Raw genomic sequence first — 20,683 nt, forward strand, 5'->3', positions numbered from 1 at the left:
GTATTTCTTCAGGGGAAAATCCCTGACAAAATCCATATTTGCCATCCAGAGTGGTGCTGAAGTGCTGGACATTCTACTACTGGGACAGTTACCCTGCATCAGCACGGTCTGCCTGAAAGTAGGGATTGATTTCCAAAACTTGTAAAGTATTTTTAGTTCAGTTACTGGCCCCAGAAGTTATTTTTAAGTAGGAGGTGCCTTGATCTGCAAATTGTCAGTGAAATGCTTTTGATTCTTTACCTGTCTTCCTTAAATAGGTGCCTGTGATTGCCATTGCTGTTCCATGGGTGTTTTGATCTTTTTGAGGCAATGGTGCTGACATCAGCATTGGAAATTGCCCTTTTCTTCCCTCTCTGGGTTGTTCAAGGACGTTGTGGATCCTGGGATCCCAACCCAGCACTTCACCTGCTGGGCCAGGGCACTTGGGCACCTCCCCAGCTCCACTGGAGCTGCCCACATGACTGCACTGAGATGATGGCCTCAGCACTATTTAAAAATACACCACTTTTATTGCTGGGTGGAAAATGGATAAAGGAAAAGGACTGTAAGAAAGTCAAATTAATGTCTGCACTTAAAGAATGGACAAAGGCCTGATCAACCACTCATGAAGGAGTAGGTTTTGTGCCACTTCCTTACAGAAATGCCAATTTATTCCCCAAAATGTGGTGCAGTACAACATTTGGAGAAGCTGAGGAAACCTATAAAATCTTTTTATGATTATAATGATTTTGTTACACAGTAGTTGAATTTTTCTATATCTGCATTGCTCCAAAGGTGATCCTGGTAATACAAATCACCTGTGATCAAATGTTTTCATTGACCCTGGGCCAAAGCAACTGCATCTGTGTGAATGTAATTACAACAGCATTTAGCCCTAACTGTTATTTTAATATAGCTTTAAAAAAACCCATTAATTGTAAAAATCACCAAATATTTCCTACAGGAATGTTTTTTGGACACCAGAGCTGAGTTTGGGGTTTGCTTGGCTCCAGGTGCTCTCCCTGTTGGGCTGATGCCAAGGCTGTGGCCAGCAGTGCTGTGCCCAACAACCACCAGATGGCCCCTGAATTCCTCCTTTTTTTTTTTCCTGCCAGGCATTTAATGAGTTCCTGAAACAAGATTAAAATCTCTTGTACTTAATGAACCCTCTGCCTCGACTCAAGAAAGGCTTAAAAATAAACTAAGGCAATTAGAGATGGAGTTAAACTTAGCACACAGAGACAGGAGGCCAAGATTCCTGTTTGTGCCACCAGCCCAGCACACAGCATTTGGAATAGATGGAAGATCCCAAGGAAATGTTTTTCTAGCATGGGTGGCTGGCAGCTGGCACAGAGCCTGTGTTTCTGGCCTCCTCTTCATCTTCCCACATGGTGCCAGGGAAAGCAAACGGGGGGATTGCTGGCACAGCACTTTGCTGGAGTAGCTGCTTCCTGCTGTCCCTGGCTGTGGGCACAAATCCCAGGAGCTGAGGCTCAGCATGGCACAGATCTGACCTGAGGATCTGCCTTAAGAGGCAAGCAGAGAGTCCAGGCCTGACCTGTCTGTGTTACAAACACCTCCCTCCACACAGGAGGAGTTTGCTCTCCATGGATGTGTTTACAAAAAGATTGGATGGTTCATTTGATGGTTTAATGGAGGTGTAAGGGCATGGGTTGGACTCAATGATCTTTAAGGTCTCTTCCAACCTGGTCATTCTGTGAATTCATCCTGTGAATTCTGTGTTCCCAGAATCATGAATGTTAGGGAAGTATCCAGGCACTCTTAGGGTTGTACTTCCCATCCTCTGTGGAGGGATGGAAGGTAAGAAAATAAAGATAGTGCAGAAGGTAGTCCCACACCTGAGGAGTTGCAGCTGTACTAATCATCAAAGACCAGGAACAGGCCTGCTCTTAATAGGCCACAGCTGTGTCCAACAAGAGGAAGAGTGCTACCAAAGAGTGGGTTAGCTGGGTGAGGGGAGAGTTGGGGTTTGGTGGCTGTGCTGTGAGGAAGGAGTCAGTGCTGTGAGGAGATGCCCATGAGAAATCACCAAGAAGGGATGGAGCTTTGCAATAAGATGACAACAATCCTCGTGGCTCCTCTCCCCAGTTCAGCTTACACCACCACAGCAGGTCCAAGAGCCACACAGTAAAGCTGCTTTCATAACCTTTGGCTGCTTTAAGAGGTTTTCCAGCCAAATTGCTGTAGAAATGCTCAGAACCAGGAAATTCACCTGTGCTGAATGCAACAGGGTCACCAAAAAGCCATGGAGACCCTTCCATGTGAACATGGAGAGGCACTCTGATGGCTCCCAGGTTTGGGCTTTTTCCAGCTGTGGGAGGAATTGAAGAGCCAGGGAGTCACAAAGCAGTGAGATCTTGCAGTGCTGTTTCTCTGACTGCAGTTTGGAAAGGCCCCAGGATAATGTGAGATATTTAATCCTTTATAGTCCTCGGCATATCTTGGAAGTGATTAAAATGAGTTTAGGCTTATTCCTCAATACACTCCTGCCTGAGTTTGACAGATGGGAACATTGCTTGCTGTTGCTTAAGGGAAAGGTTAATACAAGGAAAAGGAGCAGAGTTTCCAGGATTCCATGCGTGAGCTTGCTGCCAGTAGAGGTCCTGAATACTCCTCCATTCACATTAGCAGGATGTTCACATTAAACTTGAAGACAATAATGTAAAATGTCCACGAGCCAAATTCTATTTCTAATCCCAGAGATGGCAGGAGGACACAAAACCATATCTGAGCTTTTTGTCTCCTCAGGTCCTGCAGTGTGCCAGGCTGCCCTGGCTTTGCAATGGCTCTGAACAAGTGCCAGTCACGTTTAATTACACAGAGAAACAAACACTTTCTGCTGTGATTCTCTCTTGGAACCAAAATAGAATTCCCAACTCCTGGCCTTCCCTCAGGGCTGTGATCACTGATGCTATTTGTAGATGAAAGGAGGCTGAACCTGCCCCTCTGTTGTTCCAAGGGGATGTACAGGTTTGTCTGTTAAAGGAACTGCAGGATTTAAATTACACTCCTGGTTTTCCTCATGACTTCTTGTTCAGCATTGACTTAGGCTGGGCTCATGTTCCAAATCTCAGCACATGGGGATAATCTTGGTCACAACTTGTAAACACATTATTCCACAAATACTCATTATGGGGCATTCTTCTCAGTGGCAGGGAATGGAATTCAGGGCTTTACCCGAGATTATGGAGTGGAAGAATTGTGCAGTTATTTTTATTTGGCAAACACAGAGCTCTGCCCAGCTCAGTGCCAAGCACCTGGAGTTCCCACCAGCTTCAGGGAGCACTGTAAGCACTTAGAAGTTCTCAGGATCACACAGCCCCAAACTCACAGGTCTGAAGGGTTGTCTTGAGGGTGTTTTATAGCTGGAGGGAAGAGCACAGAGCCTGTGACAAACTGGATACAATCCATTTTAATTGGAAGCTGACAGTCTGTAGAACAAGCCACTTTAGCTCTGCTAAAACTTTCTGATAAAGCAGCTGAGCAGAGTTTCCTCCCCCAGACCCTTTAATTTCCTTTATTTCTTTGGGGATTTCCATAGAGTATCAGGGGAAATGATAAATAAAAAAGATAAATAGATGGGAAGAAAAAATGAGGCTTTCCCCAAGGTGATAAATATGTGGTGAATCATAGAACCAATCCCAAATGGTTTGGGTTGGAAGGGACCTTAAGGAATCTCTTGTTCCACCCCACTGGGAATCTCCTGTAGTATCCAAGCAGAGCCATTCCCATCGGATTTAAACCCAGCTTGGAGCATGTTCCAAATGCCAGCCTAGGTTTCAGATGGCTGAGGACCAATTCCATGCTCTGTCCCAGCATTTCCAGATGAGCAGGTGCAATTCCCTTCCCTGGGAGGGTCTGGAAGTGCTGACACATTTCATGTGTGAGGCAGGCTGGAACCCTTTGAAGAACAAGTGGAAGATGCAGACAAGATCATGCTGAGGGGGCTGGGAGGCCACAACACTTTCAGGATTCAGAAAAGGAAGAGAAGTTAATTTTGCAAGTTTGTTGATTATCTTATACTCTTCCTCTTCAGAGCACTTTACAGAGTCTTGATAATGAATCCAGCTAGACAGGGACCAGGATAAGGAAATCTTATCCTCACTTTACAGTTCCACAGAGAAATCCTTCATTCCAGAGCCAGGACTGAGGCACAAGTTCCCCATTCCCAGTCTTATGCTCACATGAAATGTGTAAGTAATTAAACTTCCTTTACTCATTTCAGCTGCTTCTCATTAACCAGGAGTATAAACTCATTAGAGGAGGAACTTTTTGTTACATGTGCTCAGAACACCAGCACAATGAGGCTGGGAATCCTTCTGAGCCTCTCCAAGTGTTACTGGAGTGTAAACACCAATCATGGAAAAGGCACTTCTCATTTTTAATGATTATGGCTTGGAAAGCAAACAAACTCAAATAAGACTCAGTGTTGCTTTGGTTTAAATTTTAATGCAATTCTCAGGTCAGTGTTTACCTGAGCTGAGCCTTTTAAAGAAAATTTTCCTACTTCTAAAAAATAAAGAAGAAATTACATGTAAAGAAAAAAGCTGTTTGTTACAGATTATTTGAATGGATTTTTTAATTTGTTGAATTTGGACCAAAAAAATTTTGATCCTGTGTGATCCACAGCATCTTTCTGCTAACAAATGCTATGGACCAGATTTATCCACATCTTTGATAGATGAACCATTAACTCCAGTGAAGCAGCTGAGAATTCCCTTAGTGCAGTTAAGAGGTTTTATTCTTCATACCCAAGACTAAGAGTAATTGTCCAGAGCAAGAAAACTGTCAGCAAAGACATTTTGTTTATCATTATATTTTTAACCTAAATTATCATGATCTGGAGTGCCCTAAGTGAATTGAAAACTATGGAGATCAGAGCAAATAATGCTTCATTACACAGCTCCCTGAATCCCTGCAGCCTCCCTTGGCAGAGTTATCTGCTTTAGAGCACCATAATTCCTCCATTTGAGCAATCTGAGCTTCATCCACATCAGAAATTTCAATGCCATCTTGCCCCCATCATGTTTTTCAGATCCATAACCTCAGCATGATGCTCAGAAAGGCAGTGGTGCCACAGAGTGACTCTGCTACAGAAATGCATTTACAAAAAGGCCATTCAGACCATTAAACATCAGTTGTACTCTCCTTTTTGTGAGGAAAAGTCAACTTCCTGATTCCAGAGTGTTCTGCCAGTTGCATGCAGGAACTGCAGATCCTCTCCTCATTCTCACCCCTTGCTCCCACTTTGCAGTGATAAAGCAGTTTTTTGAATGGTTTCAGGGTTTATTCCACACTTTAATGTGGAGTTTCAAATCATCTAACAGATGGCATTGTCATCATTTTTCCTTCCCCACAGAATGAAAATGAACAAACACTTGACATTTCCAATATGTCTTCATCTCATGCAAGAATTTTTAGAAGCCATGGAATAGCGATAATCTGCTTTGCTTTAGATGGCCAGAATTGTTAAATGTGTCCTAAAAATCCTGCATTTCCCACATGACTGTGTGGAAAATGGGGATATAACCACACAATCATCATGGTTATGTCCTGTACCAGGAGCTCTGAGCAGGGCAGAGCATGGAATGCCAGAGCAGCTGTGCAATGAGAGGGGAAGGTTCATTAGAGAAATGAGCTGAGCTGCTCCAGCACTTAGAAATCAGCTCACATTTACAAACCCACAGCAGATGCATCCTTTGGCAAAAGAGTTCTGCAGTCAGTAATTTGCCATTCATCAGGGATTGCCTCTTAAATCTGGGATCCAAGCTAGGGTGCAGATGACATAGGGGGATAAATTTAGACAGGGCTGAAAACAATTATTTTGATTAAACCTCCAGCCAATGAGAATGACAGTATTGCTGTTCCTCCCCTTGCCCCTCACTCACCCCTCTGTGGTGAAGGAGGAGATTTTGTGAGCTTAACCTCTCTTCCTTTTCCATGCAGGGCATGTTTGGATGGAGCTTTTGCTGCTGCAGGGTCTGTCCAGTGGAGCAGGGAGGGTATTTGGGTGGCACATGCTGCCTTGCTTCCATGTTAGTGTTGGAAAAGGTGCTGGGAGGGAAATATTGACGTTTTATTTACCTTAAAGGGAGAGATTGTGTCTATTAAAGTAAAAAATTGGTTTTTCCTTAGCCTATCCTGCCACTGGGACAACTCCTTGGACTGGATGAGTTGATTCTGCTGGGAAACCTTTGTGAAGTTCTCCTAAACTTGGTCATTCCAGCCTCTCACAGCTTTGGCATTAATGTTTCCCAGTCTTTGAAACTCTTTGTCCAATCTAACATGGATGTGTAGGAAGAGTAATGTTAACTACTCTTTTAAAAAACATCAACAAAGCATCATTTAACCACTCTGAGCTGTTTTATTAGAAAGGAAGTGATCTTAATCTTGGCTGGCAATCTTGTGCCTACTAGGCCTTGGCTTGCTGTTATCATAAACAGCTCTGCTTTAAAATAATAATAGTATGGAGGTAAATTTCCACTTATTAAAATGAGTTTTTAATGAATAGTAGCTTCCTTTGGGATTATCGTGGATATTTCACTGTGGTTGCTGCTCCTCCTTGCACTGGTGTTATGTGAGAGTTAAAAAGGCCAGAGCTGGGGATGGAGGGGGGTTGGGAAACTGAGCTGAAGGGCTGGAACTTGTAGTGACATAAACTATAATTGCAAAATAAAATAGCAAGAATTTGGGAATAGGAAATTTTATCTTATTTACTCTTTGGTAATTGTTGGCACTTGACTGCAATCAGCTGCAAGCCTATCTCTGAGTGACAGCACAATTCCAGCTAGAGCAACCAAAAATAGCCCAGCATTTCAGTAATTTTGGGCTTTTTATAACCTAATACTTCACAAATAAAAGCCAGTGTAACGTGGGCAGATTGAACTCTCCTCTGCAGACTGGGGTAAACTGGGCAGTGCTGTGGGAAGCCATACCCAGAAAGCCCCACTTGTATCTTTCTTCAGCTATTCTTGTCCAGAATTAAACTGGATTAGCTCATTCTTTGTTCATTACTCTTAATATTTCAGAATTTATTCAAGCTCTACACTTAGATTCTTTTTGGGGTGAGGAGGCTGCCAGAGGGAGGAGAGGGAAGGTCCAACCTTCACCAGAACTTCAGTCAGAAAGAACCTTAATGAGTAAATTTATCTAATTTGGGTCAGAAAACCTGCTGGGCTAGGGAAGTTTGGAATAGTTGGAGATTTCCTGCTGAAACATTACTTATAGATCCTGTTTATGTCATCAGCTCTTAAATTGATCCCCACACCCTTGCTGAGGGAGGAGGGAAGGGTCTTTTTCCAGGATATAGGGGAAGGTCACTTTTCCCTCATGGTCCCAGAGTTTCTCCCAAGGTCTCTTCCTCAGGGGATTTCAGTGGAGGGGTCAAAGCCCTGAGGAATTCTGTTGGCACCCCAGGGTATGAATTAATACAAATCTGCAGCAGCACACGCATTTTCATGGCTGTTTTGCCTTTATTGCTAATTTACAGTTTTATTTGGTGCCAAAAAACTGGGTGACACATTAGAGCTGCTTTAGTTTGAGTCCTTATTAAACCATTTTAAGAAGTTGTCTGTTCTGAGGACCAGCACAAAAGTCAAGCTACATTAACTTGTCAAGTGGATTAGTTGTGAAACACACTTTTGGACATTTTAATTCAGAATTAAAGTGACTGTAATTGGATTTAGCTTACTTTGCTTTCAGAGTAAATTCAGGTAAATCAAATTAAGGTTCATTCAGTGTAGAGGTGTGAGCAGAAATCCTCATTATGGGCTACATGGAGCAACTGAAAACAGGAGACCAGGTTGGATGGGACTTGGAGCAGCCTGGTCCAGTGGAAGTTGTTCCTCCCTGTGGGAGAGGGTGGAAGAAAATGAGTTTTAAGGCCCCTTCCAAGCCAAACCTTCCATGTTCTGTGATGGTAACTATTGAGGAGCAGTACTGGAGAATCTTTGGGATTTTAGGGGCTTGCTGGTTAATTTACCAAAGACATGTCAGGGGCAGCAAGTTGAATATAGATAGGAAGAAGAACACAGCCAATAATTACAGCTGCAGCATCTGTGGAAGGACAAAAAACTACAAGTCCACAGTTCAAGCTTGAAGTTGTGTCTTGAACAGTTCTCTTAAAGGAGAGGGAATTTGCATCCTAAATAACCAACTATCAATGCTGAAGTAAAGAAAGGAGGTGAGTTCCCTTAACTGTGACCTCATCTCTGAAATTAGGGATGTTAGGTGAAGCAGAAAATAATGAGTTTTCACACTATCAGGTTTGTTTGAGGGCTTTTCAGTGATTAAAAAAAAACCCCAAACACTGAGTCTTGAATACAGAATAAATTCAATCACACTTTTCCAGCTGTGACTGTGTAATCTTCCATTCACCAGGCAGTGTGTGACTAAATGAGGACCCAGGTGACAGCTGTCCAAGAAAACCTGCAGTGCTCAGGCAGGTGTCACTGATGGAAAAACCTGGCTTTTATGGCTCATTCTCCCTCTTTGATAAATGCTCTCTGGGTGTTAAATGCCCCTCCTGTGATGGCAATGAATATCATTAATTCCTGATGATGAATACGCTTCCAGTAATCCAAGTGACTTTCATTTTAATACTATCTTTTTTTTTTTTTTTGGACAGGAAGCCTCTTTTTTGCCAGCTATTGCCACGTTGCCTGGCTCCTGCAGTGTGGAAAAGGAGATGCTGCTGCTGACCATTTGGCTGGCAAGTTGTGGCCAAGTGGCCATGGATCAGTGTGAGGGGCAGGTGCCTGACAAGGGGCTGGGAGCAGCCAACATCTACCAGGCCCTCGTGACGTGGCTGCTGTCCCTGGTGAGTGCAGCCACCAAAGGCTCTGGGTGATGAGGGCTGTGTTTGGGCCTCCACTGAATACATAATCACCCCTGAAATCTCCTTTTTTCCACCCAGCAGCTACAAAACAGTGGCTGAACAAAGTGGAAATTATGTTTTAATTCACCTCAGAGTCTGTAAATAAAAGTCTTGCCGGAGCTGGTGGAGCTGGGTTGTGTCTGGAGTTTCTGAAGAAGTGAAAGATTGTTGAGCAGGATTTTCAGTTGTTGGAAGTGACTGCTGGCTGTTAGGCTTTGTCCTTGGCAGTGGACACAGGTTCCTGCTTTTCACCACTTGTTCTAGATAAGAACAGACCATTCCTGATAGTCAAGAGTGCTGTGAACAAGTGAGGGGCGCCTTAATTGTCCTTTGGTTCACAAGTTTTTCTCCTCTAAAGAAACCACCCCATCCCCTCACCTTCCCATCCATATTACCCTTTATTCCCTAGGGAAAACAGTGTATTTTCCCTCCCCAGTGTATATTTTTCCTTCCCACCCTGCTCAGTGGCCTTATTCTTTCCCCTGGGGAAGACTCTGGGATACCAATACTGATCCACACAGTCAAGGTAGATTTCACCCTGAGCAGCCAGGCTTTTAAATCACTTAAACTCCACTTAAACACAATTAATTGTTAATGATGTTCGTGCTTGCATTAAAACATTGCTAACATTCTTTAGTGTTAGTTCAGTGCTAATGAAAATTGCCACTGGAACAGCCCTGCATCCTGAATTTTCCTTTCAGACTTGTTAGATAGTGACCAGCTGCAGTGTGAGCTCTCTTCCTTTGTGTTATTACCATTTAAAAAACCACAACTGAGCTCTGACTTGTAGCAATTCTCTGAGCCTGAAAGGGTTCCTCAGCTTCCAGGGCTGTGTCACTCTGCTGGGTGTAGGCTCACATGTTCAGATGGATTTTGTGCCCAAGAAAAACTGGAGTAAAATCCACCTGTTTATTCTACACAGGCTCTGAAATGGCTGTTGGATAGCAATGAAGAAGTTTGCATTTCTTTCACTGAAAGAATTGGATGTGGTGGTGTTTGCAGGGGTCCCAGGATGAGGGAAGAGACAAGAATGTTGACTCCATGTTTCAGAAGGCTGGTTTATTATTTTATGATATATATATTATTAAAACTATACTAAAAGAATAGAAGAAAGGATTTCATCAGAAAGCTAGCAAACAAAGGAAGAAAAATGGAATGGTAACAAAATCCTGTGACTGCCCAAGACAGTCCAGACAGCTGGACTGTGATTGGCCATTAATTAAAAACAACCACATTGGACCAATCCCAGATGCACCTGTTGCATTCCACAGCAGCAGATAACCATTGGTTACATTTTGTTCCTGAGGCCTCTCAGCTTCTCAGGAGAAAAAATCCTAAGGAAAGGATTTTTCATAAAAGATGTCTTTGACAATTGGGAATGTTGAAGCATTTTTAGACCAAATTCTCATCTGGTAATCCATGCAATTCCATGGACCGGCTCATGTAAATCAGCATTTCCTTGCTGATTCCAGTGGAGCTGTGCTGGAGCAGTGGTCCCCTGGATGGTGCAGAATTCCCCATGGGAATCCAGTGGAGGACTTGGTGCTGGTGTTTTGAATGATCCAGCTGAGCTGTACAGCAGTTTGAAAATCCAGCCTGGCCCTGTGTTAAATACATGTTTTTAAAGACCTTTATCTCCCTGTAAATGCAGAAAATAGAGCTGATAATGCACCTAGAGACTGGTGATGGTATAAACCAGGAGAACAAGACTTGGAGTTTCTGTATCCACTAGAGCCCTGGGAGGGAATGACAGTCCTGTAGCTCAGACTTGCCTTTCTCTCCATCCAGAGCATGTTCTGGATCAGATACTTCTGCTTTTCCTTTCTCCTGGCTTTGCTGATTTCCTGTCTCTGGCTTTCCAGAGTTTTCTGCCCCTTTTCACCAGCTGCCCTGGACAGTTTGCAGCATCCCAGTGCCTTCCCAGGCTGTTTCAAGTGTCTCTCCTCTCTCTTTTCTAACTTATGATCAAGATTTTCATGTATTCTTCATGTTAAAGTGTATAATGTTTTATCTGCCTTTGAGCAACCTAAAGAGCCAGGGCATATTTTGTCCCAATGGAATCTTCTCCCTGGATCTAAACTGATATTCACAATAATAATTCATGTCTTGGGGTTGCAGAAGTCATTTTTTACCCTTTTTGCTTTAAATCAGACCTATAAACTAGAAAATACAATGTTTGCTTCCCACACACATGTGCACAAAAAGAAATCCATGAAAAAGAAATCACCTCAGCCCAACTAAAAGGGGATTCACAGGATGGGGATTGCTGGGGCTTGGGGTGTCAGTTTGGGTTCTTAGGGAAGCCTGCAGCAGCCCTTGGCATGGCATCTTCCCTTTGCATTGATTTGTAGCTGGGATTGGATTGATTTCAGTGTCACTGGTAAGGCACACACGGTGCTGCTGTGACAGGAACATTCTGGGCAGCCTTGGCAGGGGCTCTGTGCTCACCCCTGCTGGAGCAGGGAAATAATGTGAATTCCTGCTTCCACACAGTGAAACTGGTGGAAGTCAGAGCTTGCAAGTCCTCATTGTGAAAATAAATCCCATGGCTTATCAAAAGCAATGTGTTATTCCTATTTCATTTGGTCTTTATTGATTTTTCTACTGGCTAATAATCTACTAATGAAAGCAGAGTTCTCCCTGGCTTGTTGTGGGGCTCTACTCAAAAGCAACAGAGCAAGTTAAAGGGTTTTTTTCAGTCCATCTAAAAATGGAATTGTGTTCCAATGGATTTCCAGGTGCCTCCTTTGAAGAGGAAGGATGGTCCCAAAGCTCCATTTGAGGTGGTGGGGCTGCAGCAGGCCTGGACAGAGGAAGGCTTGGCCCTCTACGCCTGCCTGGTGGCACCAGAGGAACCTTCAGCCCAGAGCTGCCCCCAGAGCCACGAGGCAGCAGTGAGTAGCAGCATTTACACCTGGTAGTTGTGCAGGCACTGCTGTGCACTGAGCACCAGGCTGGGTGTGCCAATTCAAGCTGAAATCCCAGCAGGGCAGGACAGAGCAGTGGGAGAGCTGCCCAGACTGGGATGGGGAACAGCCCAGTGAGGGATTGCTTTTACAGTGATTGCCAGCCCAAGGTGCCCTCACTTGTGCTGCACTTAGGTTATGGCATCTAACTGTGATGGAGGGAATTTTAGCATCTGCATTGTCTCACCCTTCACATGAGACTGAAAATAGAATAAAAATTTTTAAATGCCTCTTAGTTGCCCCATCTCTGAGTCAGAAAAGGGCATAATCCAACAATGCTGCTTTTAGGTTATGTGCAGACCAGACCAGCTCTCTGTGGCATCATTTTTTGTCAATTGTTCATTAGCTGTAACCTCACACTGCAGAAATTGAGTTGCATTTGGAGGAGACACATCTTTTGGCACCTATTCTGGTTTTTCCTCCTTTATTTTAACCATGTGAAGAGTGTGGCACAGGAGGAAGAATTATTTTAATTTGACTGCCAGGAGCTGAGGCCTGGAAGCAGGACATGAGCTTGTGCCCTCAGTTTTGGTGGGCCCCAGAGCCTGAGCTGTGCAACAAAACTGGCAGGTCCTGCACACAGGCTGGGATTGGCACATGTGATGTGAAACATGATATAAACTGTGAGCACATGTGATGTAAAACATGATATGAACTCTTGTCCTGAACACAAAGCTGTGAAATTGCAGGTCTGCACTCTGCTGTGTTGGTTCTGTACTTCACAGAGCTGGTCTGATACAGGCTGAAGCATCTTGTACCTGTTTCTTTTTTGGAGACAGCTTTTTAGGTAGTATTGCCACTCTTGCCTGCTGTAAATACCTGTTTTACCTGAGCAGTGTGGCCAGGGGGATGTGGGGAGCAGCAATCCCTGTGTCCCCCAAATCTGAGAGCCACTTGCTTCAATAACTGTCCTGTGGCTGAGGAACCTTGAGGTGCTGCCCTGTGCTCTGCTGAGGCTGCTGAGTTCCTCTCAGATGGCTCAAAGCAACTTCTGTGGCTTCAGTGGATTTTCTACTCTGGTTTTGCCTGTTTCATCCCCAGGTATCTGTGTTCTACCTGCTGGCCACACCATGGGGAGCCTAAATGGATCAGGATGTGTGAACATGGTTTTAAAACACACTTCAGCATCCCCTTCACTTGCAGCTGCTGCCTGGGAGCAGCAAAAATTGAATTTCCCATGTTGTATCACAAAACCTGGAGTTTCACAGCTGTGGCTCCAATGCTCCTGAAAATAAATAATGGATGCTGGCACCAAATGTCATGATTAAAACACTACCCAAAAAGCCCAGCCCAAAACAATGAGCAGCTTTTCCACTAGTGATTGAGCAGCCCTGGGCAGAGACTGATGAGTCCAGACTCTGCTGGGCTGGACAAGGAGTTAGTGTTGGCAATTGAATTCAACCAGAATGTGATAAATAATAAAAGATACACAGATGACAGTGAAAGTGGCCAGTAATTAAGAAATTGATGGCTCAGAGCCCCCTTTTGGGGCTGGAAATGGACTCTGGGCTCTACACATTAGTATTAAAATATCATTTGTCATCATGGTTAACATTTACAGATATTTGGTCTTTTTTCTATAATCCAAAAAAAAGTAGCTTAAAGTCTTCCTAAATTCTTATAAATTCTCCCTAAATTCTTATATGAATTCAAGGTGTTTCCTCTGTGGAGCAAAGGGAATGGAGGGACAGAGCCTGACCTGCTCTCTGCTGATTCCAGTTGAGAGCTTGGCCAAAGCACCAAAATTATTGAGCTCTGTTTATGCTCAAAATATTTCCCCAGAACAGAATGAACTTTTGGAGTTGTGGGCTCAGGCTGCCCTGAGTGTTTGGTTGGAGCTGGGAAGGGTTAAATCACATCCTGGTGGAACAAACTGTGCAGTTTCTCCAGTCCTTCTCATGGAATCACAGAATGGTTTGGATTGGAAGGGGCCCTTCAAGATTATCCACTCCAAATCCCTGCAAGAAGCTGGGGCAGCCAGTGTGAGAAATGAACTTGTAAAGAATTCTTAAAGCATATTTTATCTAAAGGACATTAGGTACTGGGCTAAAACTCTTAAAAGGCATTTCTCAGTATACAACTTGCTTGTTTATATTCATTGGTCATGCAGTAGCAATAGCCATTGTTGGTTTGGGTTGAATCACCATTGGAGCATTGTAAGTAAGAGCTGAAATAATCAGTTCTTCATTACAATTTGCTGAGATGATGGTTGGGAAAACTGAAAGTCTAAGAATTCTGTTACTGTTGTTGTCTATACTTAGAAAGTCTTGTCTTTGTTGTAAAGTGTTAGTAACTCTTGTGGAAATGCATTCATGGTAAAAGTCTTTTTAAAAAATATATTAATTTGGAAGTTGCCAGTTCACATTGTGAACAACAACCTTCCACCATCCCAGGCTGCTCCAAGCCCTGCCCAGCCTGGCCTTGGGCACTGCCAGGGATCCAGGGGCAGCCCCAGCTGCTCTGGGCACCCTGTGCCAGGGCCTGCCCACCCTGCTCATGACAAACCTCTGAGCTCAGCTCACAGCAGTGACATTTCAGGTGTTGGGGCAGCTCTTCCAAGCAGGACTTGGGTTTCCTGTCCCTCATTAGAGGCTCTTTGTGCTAGCACTGACTTGTGTCAATCTTTTTTTCCTGAGGCATTTCTAGAGCTGCTGCTTTCCCCAGCAGAAATCAGAGCTGGGAGGAACAACACAAGTTGGGATGTCAGCCCCAGCAGAGACAAGGAAAATGACAGCAAGTCTCTCTGTTCCTGCCCTTGGGCAGCTTCAGCTGCTGTGGAGAGAAATGTGGACTTTATTCTTCACACTGCAGCCCTCAGTCTCTCACTGTCCTGTCAATGTGCAAGTTTTCAGTGGCTGAATTGAAAAATAACATCCTGTTGGGGCACTTACTGGTTCTTGTTCCAGTTGTCTCCTGTGGGCACAAAAAGACACTTTTCAGGCCTCACCTTTAAAATATGATTGCAATTCCAGGTGCTTTGTTGCATCTGTTTGCTATAAGAATTTAGGGAGCCCTTAAGCTACTTTTTTTGGATTATGCAAAAAAGACCCAGTATCTGTAAATGTTAACCATGATGACAAATGATATGTTAATACTGATGTGTAGAGCCCAGCATCCATTTCCAGCCCCAAAAGGGGGCTCTGAACCATCAATTTCTTAATTACTGGCCACTTCACTGTCATCTGTGTATCTTTTATTATTTATCACATTCTGGCTCTCTGCCCCAAGGTCTAATAGTCATAAATAGAACTATAATACTGGCTTCTCCAGGCAAAAGCTCCTGTTCTTTGCACATCAAGAAGTCTTTTGGCTTATTCAGCTGGGATGGCATCTAGTCCTATATCCCAGTGGTTCTGCTATGTTTCCTCTCATTTTTATCAGCTTTTTTTGGGGTGATTTTATTTCTGTCCTCCTCCAAACAGCTGCTAGAAGTGAGGCAGATTTCAACATCCATGCCTGGTCTTAGTTTCTTGTTGTCAGAAGAAATGCCAGAACACTCACCTCCTGTAATTCCTGTGTGCTGATGGACAGGCTGTCAGATGGGAATTAGATTTGTACATGGGAATGAGATTTGTGCAGCCTCTGCTCTCTGCCAGGCATTCCCAGTTACCCCACTGGCACTGTGGGCAGCGCTGGGGCTCCTCTCTGTGCCTCCATCACTTCATTTTCTGGAGGCTCAGAGGAGCTCCCAATCTCTGGCCTTTGATTTGGGCTTTTCCTCCTTGAGCTTCACTTTTTAGGTGCAATAATCACAGAGTGATGGAATATCCTGAGTGGGGAGGGACCCCCAGGGATCACTCAGTCCCACCCCTGGCCCTGCACAGACCCCCCAACACTCCCACCCTGTGCCTGGGCATTGTCCAAGCTCTCCTGGAGCTCTGGCAGCCTCGGGGCTGTGCCCATTCCCTGGGGAGCCTGGGCAGTGCCAGCACCCTCTGGGGATGAACCTTTCCCAAAATCCAGCCTGACCTGCCCTGGCCCAGCTCCAGCCATTCCCTGTCCCTGTCCCAGAGATCAGAGCTGCCCTGGGGAGGAGCTGCAGCCCCCCTGAGCTCTGCCCTCAGTCTCCTTGTCCAGCTGAACAATCCAAGTGCCCTCAGCTGCTCCTCAGACCCATCAGGTCCCTCCTCTGGACACTCTCCAACAGCTTTAGATCCTTCTGATCCTTGTGGCACCCACAGCTGCCCCAGATCTGAGATGAGGCTGCAGCAGTTCCTTCACTTCCCTCTGAGTTACTGGTGGAGAGAAGATGTTCTGCACAGTTGTTGAGTCTGTTAATTTCTAGTTAGGTCTCCTTGAGGTCACTGGTTTTATTCTCTGAAAGTCCTGCTAATTAAGAATCAAGCTGAAGAACAATGAGGCTTAGAGGGGAGGTTAAATGATGGAAAACTGTAGTTTAGCAGTGCAGTATTCAATATTAATATATCAGTATTAATATTAGCCTCAATCTTTAAAAAAATCACAGAATGGTTTGGGTTGGAAGGGACCTTAAAGGTCATCTCATTCCAACCCTCTGCCATGGGCAGGGACAGCTTGCACTGGGCCAGACTGCTCAGTGCTCTCTGCACCCTGGCATTGAACACTTCCACACCTGTTTTCATTCATATCCCTGAGAAAGTCTTTGGAAGTTAATGTTTCATTGTGTTGGGCTGCTCCATGGTCCTGGCTATGGGCTTTTCTCCCCCTCTGAGGGTGGTGGGATCTGCTTTGGAGCAGGGTTTGTGAGTTGATGGATGGGATGGGATGGGATGAAGGGTACAGGGTGTCACACCAGGGGTTGGTTTGGAGAATCTGAGGGCAGCTGGGTGGACCTGGGGTCTGGGGTGGCTGTGGGCAGAGGAGGAGCTGCTGCAGGTGCAAGGTACAGACAAAGTTTCTGAAACTATCACCAAAGCTTTTTAACCTCTGGCTCTTTACAGACTGCAGAACATCTCCAGGGAACATCCAGCTTTTACCAGAAGATTTCTGCTTTTCTGATCTCTACATGGCTTCCAGATCTTATTTGGTGGAGAGATCAACTGGCCAGTCACTTCCAAAAGCAGCTGTGCCCACTTGTTCCTGCAATTCCCTCTGTCCTGCTCAGTAATATCATTACTGTTAATCCTGACCCTCAGGTACTGTACACAAGTGCTTGGACTTCTGGTCATTTTTTGATCAGGTGCAGTAAAAGTTGCTTTTCCAGTGTTAACAGATATTCTTGTTTGCTTTAGCAAAGGATTTAAACAGAGTTTGAAAACAAATGTTTCTAATATTAGAATATTCTGTGATTCAGTTCTGTGATTTTAATATCTGTGGATTTTCAGGGAAGTATGTGAGCTCCAAGGACACAGCACCTCTCCAGATCAAGTGCTTCCAATCTCTTACCTGCCTGGAAATGTCTGCAGGAGCACTCACTGCTGTCCAGAAGCAGAATAATAATTAACCTTTCACTTCTGTCAGATTAGCAAGTGCTCCACAACAAATATTCCACCAATGAAATGTTACAAGAATTCCATATACTAATTGGAGGAATTTATTCCTTGAGGGCACCCAATGTTGCTTTTAGCCCTTTACCAGCCTTTCCTACCTTGGTGTAGATATTTAGAGTGGGTTTTCAAAGCAGCACTGAATATGACCTGATTTCTATACCTTTTGAGGGAATCTTTTGTTTATTTCTTTCCCACAGCAGCACCAGCATTTGGACAATTGTGGTATTTTCCCAATATTTGTAGATGAACAAAACCCTTGAGACACAATTCCAGGGAATGGCAAAGCCTGCAATTCTTGTTCACAATGAAGTTTTAATTTTGAAAATGATGTAGCATGAGAACTTTTCTGCCATTTCACCCAGATTTGGGGATTACCATGACTCTGTGAGAATCAATGCCATGAAAGCTTAGGGGTTTAGCAGTGCACTTAGCAATTTGCCTAAAGGTTTATCCCACTTGTGTGCAGGAAAAGGAGGCTTAGTGTTGTTGATTTGCAGTCACTGTGGCTTTCAAGCAGAAGCAAGAGCCATAAAGAGTCTGACTACTCGTAAAAGATAAATCTGCTCCATGCTTTTAAGGCATAAAATAAGGCAGCATTTAAAACAGCCAGGGCTTTTATGCAAATCCCTTATTAGAGGAATTATAAATCATTAGGAATTGAACAGCAAGATAGCAGGCACTTTCTGGGGGTGGATCTTTGCCTTGATGCCATGGAAAACATGATGTCAGTTTAAAAACCACATTCTCTTCCCAAGTTCAAGTGCTCTGGGCCCCTCAGGCCTGAGTGAGGCTGAGACCACTGTGTGTTGTGGCTTTTTCACAGAGCTGTGGAATCACAGCATGGTTTGGGTTGGGAGGGACCTTAAAGCCCATCCAGTGCCACCCCTGCCATGGTAGGGACACCTCCCACTGTCCAGGCTGCTCCAAGCCCTGCCCAGCCTGGCCTTGGACACTGCCAGGGTGGAACAGGCACATTTTCATAGCTGGTTAGGCAGCAAGGCTGATTTCCAAAGCTGGGCTCAATGAGCCACTCTCTCAGCAGGCAGCAGCTCACCCTGATGTCTGCCCTGGAGCTTTGCAAAGTGCTACCAACTGAGAATGTTCCCAAGTGTCATTAAAATACAACCAAAAAGTGCTGCATACAGAACTCAGTATCATCTCCTTTTAACTTCTTTGGTCTGAAGGTTTGGTACAAGGCCAGTGATCCATGCTTTGCTTTTTGTACATTTGTATTTGTTTTGAGGCAGTGTGTACAAAACTAAGCAGCCAAAGAAGCTGTGCCCACGTGGTGGAGGAGCATGCAGTGAGTGAATCCCTGCTTTTGTTCCAGGTAGATCAGAGTCTGAGAGAGAAATCCTGGCAGGATGGTGGAAAAAAATGGGTAGAAATGGAGACAGAGGGAAGCTGTTGTGTACTGAGCAGCTCTGTGTGTGATCTGGGGAGCAATTGCCAGCAGTAATTGTAATAACCTTTATGCTTTTTGTTTGTTAGTGCATGAGCCAATGTCTTGTTTTCAGTCAATTTGTCTGCTGGATTTTCTGCCTGTTCTGGACCTCAAACAGATTGCTTTGCCTGTGCTGGTTTTGGAGGCATTTTTATGAGTGCTGTGCAATGAGCCCATTAACCTGCAGCAATTCACTGCTGATAGGAGCAGCAGCTCACAATGCAGTCATTAAAGCCCAGCTTGGGCTGGGAGTGACACCATCCCTGTGGAAGCTGCTAACTGCAAGGTCCCCTGTCAGCAGAAAGAGGATTTCTTCATTTTAGCATAAAATAAAATACTTCTGCTGCTAAGCCTCAGGATGCAAGCACTCACCTTAGGGATACAGACAGCACACACAGACCAAGTGTTGATGCTGCTTTTCCTCAGCCTCTTTGGTCCATGCTGGAGTTCTTTTCCTCTCCCTCAGTTCTTCTGGACATTGGGACATTTGCCCAAAAGGTTCAGCTTTTGGTGGTCATCTTCCAGAGCATCTCCTTGAAATCCCAGCCTGTGCAGGTGCCTGCCAGGACAGAGGAGTCAGGGCACAGCAGCATTTCCAGGGAGCTTTTAAGGAAGAACGGGAACCTCCATCCCTCCTCGTCTGTCCACAGACATCCCCAAGTCAAGGTGAAGGAGATTTTTTTACTTTAAGTCCCAGAAAATTGATTTTGTTGCACTTCCTGATGATCAGTTCCCCTCGTGCTGCTCCTTTAGTAGCTTCCCTGCTCTGGCACAAAGTTTGTGTGGGTTTTTCAAATAGCAGTGATTAAGGGCAGGTCTATACAAAGTTTCCTCCTTACTTTTTCCTTAAGCAAAGCTCCATTTTTTTTTTTTTCTGGCTAGTTGTAGATAAGAATCCCAGAACTGGGTCCAGGGAGCTGAATTTGCCCCAGTATTGTAACCCAGGCCTGCTGAAAATGCCCAGCAGCACAAGACACCTAACAGCAAGGCTGATGTGTGGCAGGGGGCTGGCAGAAAGTAGAGCAGTTCTTTCATGTGGAATTTCAGATTTCTGGGCTTTGCCTGCTGGAGTTGATGTTAATTGTGTTGCCATAGGAGCTCTCACACACAGAAGCTTTGAAAGTTGCACACTTTATTTCACATTCTGAAATAACCATGTTGGATCCATGAAGAGCTGGCCATTGCTGCTGGAATTTGAAATCCCCAAAGAAAAGAAAGCAGCCCCAGATGCAGCACATGTTGCTCTGTGCACTTGAGGCACAGGTTTGGAGCTGAGATTCCCAAGCTCTGTGTGCAGCCTCTGAAGAGGCAGTGGGAGGCACTTGCAGAGGATCTTTCAGCTCTGTGAGTCTGTGTTTGAGATGAGCTCAGTGAGAACACTGAGCTCTCTGGGCTCTGAGTGCTCTGACATTATTTCATTGACAAGCACCATGGCCTTGGCCCTGCTGAGTTGCCTTCAGCATCTTCCACTGTCTTTTGCTGTAACTAATTTCAGTGCTGAGGGAGGCTTGCTCAGGGAGCTGCTGCTCATCACCACATCAGCTTTTCCCCCAGCTCTGCAGTGGCTGTGTGGGCACTGCCTTTCACACATCCCCAGCTGTAGCCACTGGGCTTTGCTGTGGGTCTGTGCCTGTGCTGGGGCAGTTATGGTTTGATTTGGGGTTATTGCCCCATGTGTTCTCTCTCATTTCATGCTGTGTGAGCAGCACCCAAGCTGGGCCATGTTTTGGGATGGAAATGCTGCCTGACCTCCCTGGAGAATTTGCTCAGCTCCCAGATTTAATTCCCCACATTGCTGTGAGCTCCCAGCTTCAGTTCACAGCCCAGGGCTGTGCTTTCCTTCTCCAAAGCTTGAAAGATCTGATTGTGCAGCTGAACTGGGCATTAGGGAGGGATAAAACACCCAGGACAGCTCCTCCACATGGGCTCA

At 44.8% G+C, this 20,683-nt stretch overlaps 1 protein-coding gene across 1 annotated transcript in view; it reads left to right on the forward strand.

Moving 5' to 3' along the window:
* DNAAF8 (dynein axonemal assembly factor 8) overlaps positions 1 to 20,683 on the forward strand; it is a 102,902-nt gene that overhangs the window by 20,890 nt on the left and 61,329 nt on the right. The window contains exons 11-13 of the mRNA XM_071444471.1: positions 8,627 to 8,818; positions 11,614 to 11,769; positions 16,761 to 16,955. Of these exons, the coding sequence (XP_071300572.1) occupies positions 8,627 to 8,818; positions 11,614 to 11,769; positions 16,761 to 16,955 (543 nt within the window). The remainder of the gene's footprint in view (positions 1 to 8,626; positions 8,819 to 11,613; positions 11,770 to 16,760; positions 16,956 to 20,683) is intronic.

The sequence above is a fragment of the Agelaius tricolor genome, unplaced genomic scaffold (assembly GCF_023055355.1).
Source record: "Agelaius tricolor isolate 1412-34295 unplaced genomic scaffold, bAgeTri1.0.p SCAF_19, whole genome shotgun sequence".
Lineage (NCBI taxonomy): Eukaryota > Metazoa > Chordata > Aves > Passeriformes > Icteridae > Agelaius > Agelaius tricolor.